The sequence below is a fragment of the Bison bison genome, unplaced genomic scaffold (genome assembly GCF_000754665.1).
Source record: "Bison bison bison isolate TAMUID 2011002044 unplaced genomic scaffold, Bison_UMD1.0 scf7180017864118, whole genome shotgun sequence".
Lineage (NCBI taxonomy): Eukaryota > Metazoa > Chordata > Mammalia > Artiodactyla > Bovidae > Bison > Bison bison.
Genome location: NW_011494690.1, coordinates 1,895,304 through 1,909,104, shown reverse-complemented (window position 1 = coordinate 1,909,104; position 13,801 = coordinate 1,895,304). Strand labels below are relative to the sequence as shown.

The following is a 13,801-nucleotide window of genomic DNA, read 5'->3' as shown; positions in this document are numbered from 1 at the left end:
ATATGCATAAAACTCAGAGCCCAGAGAGCTGATGATTGGAGGGATCTGGCCTAGAGGGTTCTAGAACTAGAGAGTTCTAACCAGACCTCACCTTTCCCCAGGGAAAGCATGGAACTATTCAATGGAAGCTCCCTAGTAGCAAAATGAACATCCATCTGGGATTTAGGACTTCCTGGTGGTCCCCCTGCTCCCCCTATTCCCACTTGCCTTCCAGCTGAGATGCTGGCAAGCCCTTTCTCTTCTGGGGCTTTAACCCCTCACCTATGAACAGAAGAGATTGGCTCCACAGTTACTCATACCGCCTGGACCAGGCAGAGGCTGTCTCTGGTGCTCAATTTCCCTTTCTTTCAAATGAAGGGGTTGGGCTCCATTCTGTGGCTCTCAACCCTGAGTGCTCAGGAAAACCACCTGGGAAATGAAAAGTCCACGTGAGGACCCACCTCAGGCAGGGCTGAGAATGACAGCACTGTGTGATAGTGTCACAGACTGTCAGCGTGTGACAGCCTGAAATCCCCAGCCCAGAGGTGGTAGACAGAGGAGCTGCCCCTTTCTGGCTCCTGGTCCAGAGCTTCAGGGATGCTCATTCTGTGCTTGCCTCCCCCCACCTCCCCAAAGGTCCAAGGCAGTTCTACCATCACCTGCAACGCAAACCTCTGGGGCAACTTGTTAAAAATAGCCCCTCCCTCCCCTCTACCATTCATGGACCCTGACTTGGGTGCCCACTGGGGGAAGAGAATCCAGTGAGAAAGGGGCAGTGACGGAGAAGGGGTTCATTGAGCTAAAGACCATGGAACAGTCTTCCTTCAGACCCCTATCAGGGAGTAGAGAAGAAAACCAACTAAGCATTCCATTACATTGGGCATTTAAAGTAACCTAAAATACCAGGCTGAATCAAACAGAGAGACAGGCCGTTCTCTCAAAAATGATAAAGAAACCAGACCCAGGGCATTTTGCAGCAGCCCTACACTCCCACTTTCCATCACTGTGCGAAGAGGCCCACACTTGAAAGTGTGTAATGAGTATGCTCTTGAAATAAAGCCTTATCAAGTATCTTATGGGACTGGAGACAGATGCTTGCTGTGAGGAATTTTCCCTGAAAATTAAAAAGCAATCTGATATTTCTGAGAATTCTGAGTTAGTATGACAGTGTAGAGTGATGGTGTTTCTACTGGAATTATCTGGATAACTATATTATGCTCTACTTTTGATTGGTCCACAGAGCTTGTTGAAGATGTTTTTAGGTTTTCAAGGCAATGATAGTGGTCCCCCATTTTTCTTCCACTATCCAGGATCCATCCAGCTCTTATGTTGGCATCAACATCACCACCTTATCCAAGAATAAAAGAAAATAAAGAATGGGATAAAGAGAAGGAATAAGTTTGAGAAGGGAGAGGGCAGAGGACATGGCTGAAGCAAAGTGGGAATGAGACAGAAAGGGGGACAGAAGGCATTCCAGAGACATTTTCACCTTCAGAGCAAAATTGGAACGAATTTGAATCAAAAGAAAAATAAGTTCCTGGAATTTTACTTTGCTGTCCCCATCTTAAACTTATTTTAAAGGATACTTGTGCCAAGTCTATTTTACCAAAGTAAAGTGTAGCCTGGAAGAGATTATCTGAGGTATTGTTTTAATGTTGTCATTAAACATGTGCAGATAATTGGCTAAACATTTTTTCACCTGAGTCCTCATTTGCTTACATGCTGTGGACTTCAGCCAGCTCCCCAGGTTTACTCTTTGTCATTTTGTAGAATCTCCTTTACCCTCGTGGATCAAAAGCCCAAGGAAACAATCTCTTTAGATACAGAAATAGACGACTGCCTTACCTGGTATTGAGGATGTGTCCTCATAATTCCAAACCAAGAGAAGAAATCCAGTGAGCAGCAGGATTGCAATGATTGCAATGCTGGCAATAGGCACAACTTCGGACACCATGCTGGTGACGTTGTAATGCTTTGGGTTCAGCACTTCCAAAAGCATTTTGTTTTACTTGATCTCAGGGGAAGTAATTTAAAGTCCTGTGGAGATCAGAAGAATGGAAAAATTAGAAAATCCCCAAAATGTACATTTAGGACTCCTGTTGCTTCAGAGGATGCTGTACCGTAGAGATTGGCGCTTTGTTTTATAATATGATTGGACACTTAGACAAGACAAATTTATAGTCACGAGTCAAAACAAGCAAGCCCAAGAGAGATCTTTTGGCTTGAAGTGCAGCATTTCTGACCTTGGTAGAGTCTCAGGTTCGTTTAGACGCTTGGTCTGATAGAACCTTATCACCTTGCCCTTGAGTGGGTAGAGTGACTGAGTTCTCAATTAAGAGCCAAATTTCATACCAAAATACATGAAAATGCAGCTCATTCCAGAGGTGGAGTCATTCTGTGACTTCATCAGCAGTTTCTGTTTAGGCAATATTTTTCCCTCCGAAGCCAAATACATTTTTTAAAGCACAATCCCCAACTACCTTGCTTGCTTGGGATTACTTCCCCCAGAGGGTAGGCTTCTCCAGTCAGAAGGTATTTCTCAGGCATCACTGAGGCATTCTCAGAGCCTCCCATAAATTGTCTATTGAATTCAACAGGACAATCTTTTCCTATTGGCTTTAATAAAGCTTGAAAACCTCTTGCACCATGTGCTAGTTGAAGCAGTACACATTGGACTATGACAGAGGTGGTAGGATAGAAGAAGAGGAGAGAAAGAATAAAAAGAGAGGAGGAAAAAGAGAAGTGGGGAAGCAGGAAGAAAAGAGATGGCTTGGTTGATACCACCAGCAGTAGGCTCGGATGCCACCCAGCCACCAAGCTCTCCACAGCAGCTAATCTCCTGTACAGGATAATTTTCAGTTTGATTTTCTGGTTCTGATGTGGTTTTCTCTTTCCTTTTTCCTCTTGGAGAGCATTTTTTTTTCTGCTTTATTGAGTTGTAATTGACATACAGCAGTATATAATTTTAAGGTGTACAATATAATGATTCGACTTACATGCATCCTGGAATGATTATAAAATGAGTTTAGTGCTGATCTATCATCTTATACAGATACAACACTGAAGAAATAGAAAAATAATAGTTTTCCTTGTGATGAGAACACTTTGGATTTAGTCTCTCAATAATTCATATATAAGATGCACAGTGTCAGTTATCTTTATCATATTGTCTTTATCTTTCCTAGTACTTATTTACCTAGTACTTATTACTGGAAAGTGAAAGTCACTCAGTCGTGTTCGACTCGTTGCAACCCCATGGACTATACAGTCCATGGAATTCTCCAGGTCAGAATACCGGAGTGGGTAGCCTTTCCCTTCTCCAGGGGATCTTCCCAACCCAGGGATTGAACCCAGGTCTTCCGCATTGCAGAAGGATTTTTTGCCAGCTGAGCCGCAAGGGAAGCACTTATTTATCTTATTACTGGAAGTTTGTACCTTTTGACCACCTTCATTTAATTCCCTGCCCCCCCCCCCACCAGCTTCCACCCTTTGCCTCTGGCAACCACATATTTGATTTCCTTTTCTATGAGTTTGTTTTTGAGGTTTAATTGAAGTACACCACCATTTTGGTTCTTGGTACACATGGCATAGTGATTTGGTATTTCTATACATTTCAAAATAATCACCATGATAAGTCTAGTGGTTATCTGTCACCACAGAAAGATATTATGTAATTATTACTGTGTTCCAACACTGTAAAGTTCATACCCATGACTAGCTTATTTTGTGACTAAAAGTTTGTACCTCTTAATCTCCTTCAACTATTTCCCTCCCCCAAACCCCTCCCCTCTGGCAACCCCTATTTGTTCTTTGTATTTATGACTTTGTTCACTTATGGTTGTTCATTTGTTTTGGTTTTTAGGTTCCACATATAAGTGAAATCATATATAGTATTTGCCTTTCTCTGTCAGACTTAGTTCATTTAGCATAATACCCTTTAGGTCCATCTATGTTGACACAAATCGTAATATTTCACTCCTCTTTATGTCTGAGTAATGTTTCATTTTATACACACTCCCCACATCATCTTTATCCATTCATCTGTTAACGAGCTCTTAGATTGCTTCCATATCTTGGTTATTGTGAATAATTCAGCAAAAAAATAGGGGTTCCTGTATCTTTTTGAATTAGTGTTTTCATTTTTTCCCATAAACACCCAGAAGTGGAATTGCCGGATCATAGATAGTTCTATTTTTAATTTTTTGAGGAAGCTTTGTACTTTTTTCCAGAGTGGCTATAGCAATCAACATTCCCACCAATAGTGCACAAGTGTTCCCTTTTCCCCACATCCCCACCAAAACTTATTTGTTCTCTCTTTGATAATAGCTATTCTGACTGGTATAAAGTGATATCTCATTGTGATTTTGATTTGCATTTCCCTGGATAATTAGTGATGTTGAACATGTTTTTATGTGACTGTTGGCCATCTGTGTATCTTTGGGAAAATGTCTATTCAAGTCTTCTGCCCATTTTTAAATTGGGTTGTTTTTTTTGATATTGAAAAGAGTTCATTATATATTTTGGACATTAACACTGTTGGACATATCATCCTCTCCCATTTAGTAGATGATCATTTTGTTTTGTTGATAGTTTCCTTAGCTGTACAAAAGATTTTTTCACTGTATTCCCATTTATTTTATTTTGTTTTCCTTGCCTGAGGAGACATATCCCCTAAAATATTGCTAAAACTGGTGTCAAAATCTGTATTTTCTTCTAAAAGTTTCAGGTCTTACATTGACGTCTTTAATCTAGTTTTAATTTTCTTTCGTATATGGTCTGAGTGGTCTAGTTTGATTCTTTTGTGTGTAGCTGTCCAGTTTTCTCAGTACCATTTATTGAAGAGGTTGTCTTTTCCTCATTGTTGTAGATTACATGCCCATATCAGAAATGAGTCATTTCTGCATTTTCCACTCTGTTCCTTTGATCCATGTGTCTGATTTTGTGCCAGAAGTATACTATTTGGATGATTATAGCTTTGTTTCAAATCATGGAGTGTGATAACCTCCTGTTCTTCTTTCTTATGATAGTCTTGGCTAATGGGGGTCTTTTTTGTTTCCATACAAATTTTAGAATTACTCGTTTAGTTCTTTCAAGAATGTTATCTTTTGATAGGTATTTTATTGAATCTGTAGATTGCCTTGGGTAGTACGATCATTTAACAATATTAGTTCTTCCAGTCCATGAGAACAGTATATCGTTCCATCTGTTTGTGTCATCTTCAATTTCTTTCATCAGTGTCTTTATAGTTTTCCAAGTATAGGTCTTTTACCTCCTTGATTAGATTTATTCCAAGGTACTTTATTCTTTTTGATGTTATTGTGAATGGGATTATTTTTTAAATTTTCTCTAGTAGTGTGCCTTTTATTGTATAAAAATGCAATATTAATAAATATTAATGTATAGAAAGATTTCTGCATGTTAATTTTGTCTCCTGCAACTTCATTGAATTCACTGATGAGTTCTAGTAAATTTTCTGGGTGTGTCTTTAGGATTTTCTATGTGTATTATCAAGTCATTAGCAAACAGTGACAGTCTTACTTCTTCCATTCTAATGTAGATTCCATTTGTATCTTTTCCTTCTCTGTTGGCTGTGGCTAGGACTTCCAAAACTATGTTGAATAAAAGTGGTAAGAGTGGGCATCCTTGCTCCTGAACTTAAAGAATATTTCGGCTTTTCAACATTGAGTATGATGTTAATTGTGGGCTTGTTATATATGGCTTTAGTGTGTTATGTTCCCTCTATTCTCACTTTGTTGAGAGTTTTTTTTTTTTAATCAAAGATGGATATCGTATTTTGTCAAAAGATTTTCTGCATCTATTGTGATGATCTTATGATTTTTATTCTTCAGTTTGGTAATGTGGTGAATCACATGGACTGATTTGCAGATATGAAACCATCTTTGCATCCCTGGTATAAATCCCACTTATTTATAATGTATGATCCTTTTAATGTATTGTCAAGTTTGGCTTTCCAATATTTTGTTGAAGATTTTTGCATCTATGTTCATCAGTGATATTGGTCTGTAATATTCTTTTTGTGTGTTATCTTTATCTGGTTTTGGTATCAGGGTGATGCTGGCCTTGTAGAATTAGTTTGGAAGTATTTCTTCCTCTGAAAAGTTTTGGAATAGTTTGAAAAGACTGTTAGATTATCTTGTGTTTGGTAGGATTCACCTATGAAGCCATCTGGTCCTGGACTTTTGTTGGGAGGTTTTTGTTTTTGTATTAGTGATTCAATTTCATAGCTAGTAATTGGTCTGTTTATATTTTCTATTTCTTATTGATTCAGTCTTGAGAGGTTGTAGACTTCTAAGAATTTGTCATTTTCCTCTAGATTGTCTACCTTATAGGCATATAACTGGTAGTAATCTTTTATGATCCTATGTATTTCTGTGGTGTCAGTTGTAACTTTTTATGGTTTTATTGATTTGGGTCCTCTTTTTTTTCCTTGATGTATGGCTAAATGTTTTCCAATCTTATCTTTTCAAAGAACTAGCGCTTAGTTTCACTGATCTTTTCTTTTTAAGTTTCTCTTTCATTTCTGCTCTTACCTTTATGATTTGCTTTCATTTTCATTTGTCTCCAGATATTTAAATTTCCTCTTTGATTTCTGTAGTGATCCATTGGCTGTTTAGTATATTGTTTAGCTTCTATGCGTTTTTGTAGTTGGGTTCTAGGCTCATAACTTTGTAGCTGGAAAAGATGCATGATTTTATTTCAGTCTTCTTGAATTTACTGAGATTTGTTTTGTAGCATAGGATGTGATCTATCCTGGAGAATGATTTACATGCACATGCATCACTTTTCGATAGACCATTCTATACATCTATTAATTTATTCTGGTGTAATATGTCATTTAAAGCCAATATTTCCTTATCCATTTTCTGTCTAGATGGTCTGTCCTTTGATGTAAGAGGGGTGTTAAAGTCCGCTACGATTTTTGTATTACTGTCAATTTCTCTCTTTATGTCTGTTAATATTTCTCTTTATGTATTTAGGTGAGAAATAGATTTAAGGGTCTAGATCTGATAGATAGAGTGCCTGATGAACTATGGATGGAGGTTCATGACATTGTACAGGAGACAGGGATCAAGACCGTCCCCGTGGAAAAGAAATGCAAAAAAGCAAAATGGCTGTCTGGGGAGGGCTTACAAATAGCTGTGAAAAGAAGAGAAGCAAAAAGCAAAGGAGAAAAGGACAGATATAAGCATCTGAATGCAGAGTTCCAAAGAATACAAGGAGAGATAAGAAAGCCTTCCTCAGCGATCAAAGCAAAGAAATAGAGGAAAACAACAGAATGGGAAAGACCAGAGATCTCTTCAAGAAAATTAGAGATACCAAGGGAACATTTCATGCAAAGATGTGCTCGATAAAGACAGAAATGATATGGACCTAACAGAAGCAGAAGATATTAAGAAGAGGTGGCAAGAATACACAGAAGAACTGTACAAAAAAGAGCTTCACGACCAAGATGATCACGACATCCTGGAATGTGAAGTCAAGTGGGCCTTAGAAAGCATCACTACGAACAAAGCTAGTGGAGGTGATGGAATTTCAGTTGAGCTATTTCAAATCCTGAAAGATGATGCTGTGAAAGTGCTGCACTCAATATGCCAGCAAATTTGGAAAACTCAGCAGTGGCCACAGAACTGGAAAAGGTCAGCTTTCATTCCAATCCCAAAGAAAGGCAATGCCAAAGAATGCTCAAACTACCACACAATTGCACTCCTGTCACATGCTAGTAAAGTAATGCTCAAAATTCTCCAAGCCGGGCTTCAGCAATACGTGAACCATGAACTTCCAGATGTTCAAGCTGGTTTTAGAAAAGGCAGAGGAACCAGAGATCAAATTGCCAACATCTGCTGGATCATCGAAAAAGCAAGAGAGTTCCAGAAAAACATCTATTTCTGCTTTACTGACTATGCCAAAGCCTTTGACTGTGTGGATCACAATAAACTGTGGAAAATTCTTCAAGAGATAGTAATACCAGACCACCTGACCTGCCTCTTAAGAAACCTATATGCAGGTCAGGAAGCAACAGTTAGGACTGGACATGAAACAACAGACTGGTTCCAAATAGGAAAAGGAGTACGTCAAGGCTGTATATTGTCACCCTGCTTATTTAACTTCTATGCAGAGTACATCATGAGAAACGCTGGGCTGAAAGAAGCACAAGCTGGAATCAAGATTGCCGGGAGAAATATCAATAACCTCAGATATGCAGATGACACCACCCTTATGGCAGAAAGTGAAGAGGAACTAAAGAGCCTCTTGATGAAAGTGAAAGAGGAGAGTGAAAAAGTTGGCTTAAAGCTCAACTTTCAGAAAACGAAGATCATGGCATCTGGTCCCAGCACTTCATGGCAAATAGATAGGGAAACAGTGGAAACAGTGTCAGACTTTATTTTGGTGGGCTCCAAAATCACTGCAGATGGTGACTGCAGCCATGAAATTAAAAGACACTTACTCCTTGGAAGGAAAGTTATGACCAACCTATATAGCTTATTGAAAACCAAAGACATTACTTTGCCAACAAAGGTCTGTCTAGTCAAGGCTATGGTTTTTCCAGTGGTCATGTATGGATGTGAGAGTTGGACTGTGAAGAAAGCTGAGCACCGAAGAATTGATCCTTTGAACTGTGGTGTTGGAGAAGACTCTTGAGAGTCCCTTGGACTGCAAGGAGATCCAACCAGTCCATTCTGAAGGAGATCAGCCCTGGGATTTCTTTGGAAGGAATGATGGTAAAGCTGAAACTCCAGTACTTTGGCCACCTCATGTGAAGAGTTGACTCTTTGGAAAAGACTCTAATGCTGGGAAGGATTGGGGGCAGGAGGAGAAGGGGATGACGGAGGATGAGATGGCTGGATGGCATCACCAACGTGATGAATGTGAGTTTGAGTGAACTCCGGGAGTTGGTGATGGACAGGGAGGCCTGGCGTGCTGCGATTCATTGGGTCACAAAGAGTCGGACATGACTGAGTGACTGAACTGAACTGATGATGGGTGCATATATGACTATAATTGTTAAACTTCTTGCTGGATTGAGCCCTTGATCTTTATGTAGCATTTTTTTTTTTTTTTTGTCTCTTGTAACAGTATTTAAAGTCTATTCTGTCTGATATAAGCACTGGCGTCCTGGCTTTATTCTTTCCTATTTGCATGGAATATACTTTTCTATCCCCTCACTTTGTATGTCTTTCGATCTGAAATGAGTTTCTTATAGGCAGCATATATATGGGTCTTGTTTTCATATCTATTCATCCATTCTATGTCTTTTGATTGGCGCAGTTACTCCACTTACATTTAAAGTAATTATTTACTCCCTGGTGATCCAGTTGTTGATTCCATGTTTCCAATGCAAGGGTCACAGGTTCAGTCCCTGATCAGGGAACTACATGGGATCAAATCCTGCATATCATGTAGCACAGGCCCCAAAAAACAGATTAAAAAAATAATTCATTGTTATATATTTATTGCTATTTTGTTAATTCTCTTTTGTTTGATGAAGCTTTTTATTCCTTTTTCTCTCTTCCTTTGTAATTTGATGGCTATTTTTAGTGTTATGTGTGGAGTCCTCTTTTTTTCTGTGTATATCTACTATAGATTTTTTATTTCTAGTTACCAAAATGTTTATATATAGTAATATATATATGAGCATATATGTATGTGTGTGTATATGTGTGTGTGTGTGTGTGTGTGTGTGTGTGTGTATATATATATATATACAGTCATTTTGAGTTGATTTTTTAAGTGTGAATGAATTTTAACAACTCTAAATTTTCTCCCTCTCCCCATTTCTTTCTGACATATTTCATAGTCAAATCCTGACTTGGCTGGCTGAGAGTTGTCCTCCCAGGATGTCCTCCCAGGGTGTCCTCCCAAGGTGTCCTGGATCTGCTGTAGACCTGCTGTTAGCCAGGGCCAGAGCCCAGGGCATTCCTGGGTGGTGCGAATCTCCTGGTGGGTAGGTTGGGTCTTGACATAGCTGGCTCTGGGGCTACTGTGATCCTGGGTTGGTTGTTTTGCCTGCTGGTGGGTGGGCCCTGGGCTGGTGCCCAACCACCAATAAGGGCAGGTGCTGGCACTACTGCCAGTCCACTGATGGGCAGAGTCAGGTCATGGGTTCTCTGGCTGTAGGCCTAGGGGTTCCCATTTCTGGTGCTGGCACACTGGTGAGTTCACTGGATTGTGACACAGCCAGCTGCAGGTCCTTGGTGGTCCCAGAGCTGTGTCCGTCAGCCTGTGGGTAAAACCATGGCCCAGGGGGTCCTAGGGCTGTTGTCCACCCATTGGAGAGTGAAGTCAGGTCTTGAGGTTACTTCCAGCTCAGTGGTGGGCAGATCTGGTCTTCGGGGTCTTTGCCTGTAGGGCTTCAGGGGTCCCAGAGTTGATGCTGGCCTGTAGGTGGGCAGGGCTGGGGCCCAGGAGATCCCAGGGCTGGTTTCTCCCTGATGAGTGAAACTGGGTCCAGGGCTAATGTTGGTCCCCTGGTTGGGGGGCCATGTTCCAGGGTGTCTAGAGGCTCAGGGGTTTGTATATAAACAGGCCTGCTGGTAGGCTGGAATGTGTCCCCATCTAGCCTAGTCACCTGATGTGGGAGTTTCCAGGACTGGTATCAATGGGCTGGTGGGGATGAGCCAGGTCCTGACACTAATAAGCTAGATGGAGGATTCCAAAATGGTGCTTACCAGCAACAATATCCTTGTGGTGGGATCCACACCCCCAAATGGCTGCTGCTAGTGTCATCCTCAAATTGAGGTTCAGTTGCCTACTGATTCTGCAGGAGCATCTCTAAGATCCACCAGTGGGCCTGCTAGCTTTTGAATGACTGCTTCTGCCCTTGACCCTAGAGCACGTGAGGTTTTGTGTACACTTTTTAAGAGTGGAGTCTCTATTTCCCACAATCCTCTGGGGCTTCTGAAAGCAAGCCCTGCTTCTGCTGCTGCTTCAGTCATTTCCAACTCTTTGTGACTCTATGGACTGTAGCCCACCAGGCTCCTCTGTCCACAGGATTCTCCAGGCAAGAATACTGGAGTGGGTTGCCATGTTCTCCTCCAGGGGATCTTCCTAACCAGGGATCAAACCCACATCTCTTAAGTGTCCTGCATTGTCAGGCAGGTTCTTTACCACTAGTACCACCTGGGAAGCCCAAAAGCAAGCCCTACTAGCCTTCAGAGCCAAATGTTCTGGAGGCTCATCTTCCCAGTGTAGAACTCCCAGACTGAGGAGTTCTATGTGAGGCTGGACCCCTCATTTATTGGAGGCCATATCTGCAATTGTAATTATCCTCCTGTTGGTGGATTCACCTACCTGGAGGTATGGGTCTTGACTTTACTATATATATGCTCCTCCTACCCATATTATAGTTCCTTCTTTAAATCTTGAGCTATAGATCTTTTCTACTAGACTTCAAATCACTTTCATGGATAGTCGCTCTGTAAATAATCAAAATTTTGGACTGCCCACAGAAGGAGGTGAGCACAAGGTCTTCCTACTCTGCCATCTTGGCCACTCCTCTCTGCAGTGTTTTTCAACAATGTAGTGTTGAGTCTTTCTTTTCAATAAGGATTTCTAATACCTATACTCTCAGAAGAGAGTTTCAAGGATTGTAGTTTGTTGAAGAGACTTATATTGAATAGTCTTATGTAATGAAGAATGAGCAACCATTCCATTCAGTTCCTGGTCCCAGGTGACTACTCCAAGGATTATCTTCCCTTGAAAAGTGTTCTGAGTTTCCAAGACTTGCAGTGCTCTTGAAACAGACTTTGGCTGGGTTTTTGTTGTTCAGTTGTTATGTCTGACTCTGTGACCTCATGAACTGCAGCATGCCAGGCTTCCCTGTCCTTCACTATCTCCCAGAGTTTGCTCAGACTCATGTCCATTGAGTCAGTGACGCCATCCAACCATCTCATCCTCTGTTGTCCCCTGCTCCTCCTGCCTTCAATCTTTCCCAACATCAGGGTCTTTTCCAATGAGTCAGCTCTTCTCAACAGGTGGCCAAAGTACTGGAGCTTCAGCTTCAGCATCAGTCCTTCTAATGAGTATTCAGGATTGATTTCCTTTAGGATTGATTGGTTTGATCTTCTTGCTGTCCAAGAGACTCTCAAGAGTCTTCTCCAGCACCACAGTTCAAAAATGTCAGTTCTTTGGCGCTCAGCCTTCTTTATGATCCAACTGGCTGAGTTTTACCTAGCGATAAAGTTCTAGATTCTTAATGAAGTTTTTAAGTGGATATCAGGGGTTATGCAAACTCCTTGAAATACTGAATAAAATGTTATATCTGCTCTTTTATGGGGGAAAGAAGCCATAATTTTCATCAGATTCCTGAAGTATATATAATTACTTTTCTCCCCTTATCTATATGAGATCTTAGATATGCAATCAAGGACACATTTCTGGCAAGAACAGAAATTTCATGACATAGTTGAATTCATTCAGTTGCCTGATTCACGCTACTGATTCATCCTATTATTCTACTATTTAAGTAATCATTAACAGCTAAGTGCAAGGCACTAAAACTTCTTGCACATATGTTGGGTAGTTTTTTTCCTTTTTAAAAAATATATGTAAATTGAGACTGAAAAGTCAGCCTTGTGTCTATTATCATTTGGTTCCTTTGTTAGTGAGCAGTTCCTTTGAACAGATTGAGTTTTTAGGTATTCAGTTTCCAGACTGAAATTTTACTGAGTAAGTAAAGCTCATTCTGAGTAAGCTCCTTGTGACTTCCTGACAGTCAAGACCCTCAGGGTTTCTGTCTACATTGATGAAACCTGAAACCAGTGTTAAAAGCATAAGTGAAGAAAGTGAAGGAGAATGATGTTGCAGAGGAAGTGCTGAGAGCAAAAATTTCTCATTTAAGAAACTCTCAGAGAGATATTACAATATTGGGAGCACAAAGTATAAGATATTGGAAGCTGATGCAAATTTATAAAGGAGGAATATTACGGCTTTTTTTCAGCAAGGCATAGAAAAAAATATTCCAGTTCTACAAAAAGAAGACAGCAGGGACTGCTGACATACTCTTGCTAAATATTTTTTACAAAGAAAAAAAACACTTTAAGAATTGCAATGTTTCGAATGTTTATATTACAATGTATTAAAATATTGGTTTTATTTTTTTTTACACTTCCATATACACTTAACAACTATAGTAATAGAGTTTTTCATGTTTCAAGAAAATTTTTATAGATCACAGTACAATTTTTAGAGTGCCTGATGAACTATGGAATGAGGTTCGTGACATTGTACAGGAGACAGGGATCAAGACCATCCCCATGGAAAAGAAATGCAAAAAAGCAAAATGGCTGTCTGGGGAGGCCTTACAAATAGCTGTGAAAAGAAGAGAAGTGAAAAGCAAAGGAGAAAAGGAAGGTATAAGCATCTGAATGCAGAGTTCCAAAGAATACAAGGAGAGATAAGAAAGCCTTCCTCAGAGATCAATGCAAAGAAATAGAGGAAAACAACAGAATGGGAAAGACTGGGAAAGACTAGAGATCTCTTCAAGAAAATTAGAAATACCAAGGGAACATTTCATGCAAAGATGGGCTTGATAAAGGACAGAAATGATATGGACCTAAAAGAAGCAGAAGATATTAAGAAGAGGTGACAAGAATATACAGAAGAACTGTACAAAAAAGATCTTCATGACCCAGATATTCACGATGGTGTGATCACTGACCTAGAGCCAGACATCCTGGAATGTGAAGTCAAGTGGGCCTTAGAAAGCATCACTATGAACAAAGCTAGTGGAAGTGATGGAATTTCAGTTGAGCTATTTCAAATCCTCAAAGATGATGCTGTGAAAGTGCTGCACTCAATATGC

At 40.2% G+C, this 13,801-nt stretch overlaps 1 protein-coding gene across 1 annotated transcript in view; it reads right to left on the bottom strand.

The window, feature by feature from the left end:
- Window positions 1-13,801, bottom strand: part of LOC104988240 (aromatase) — a 54,232-nt gene that overhangs the window by 31,913 nt on the left and 8,518 nt on the right. Inside the window, exon 2 of the mRNA XM_010839491.1 lies at window positions 1,825-2,016. Coding sequence (XP_010837793.1) covers window positions 1,825-1,978 — 154 coding nt within the window. The 5' untranslated portion in view covers window positions 1,979-2,016. The remainder of the gene's footprint in view (window positions 1-1,824; window positions 2,017-13,801) is intronic.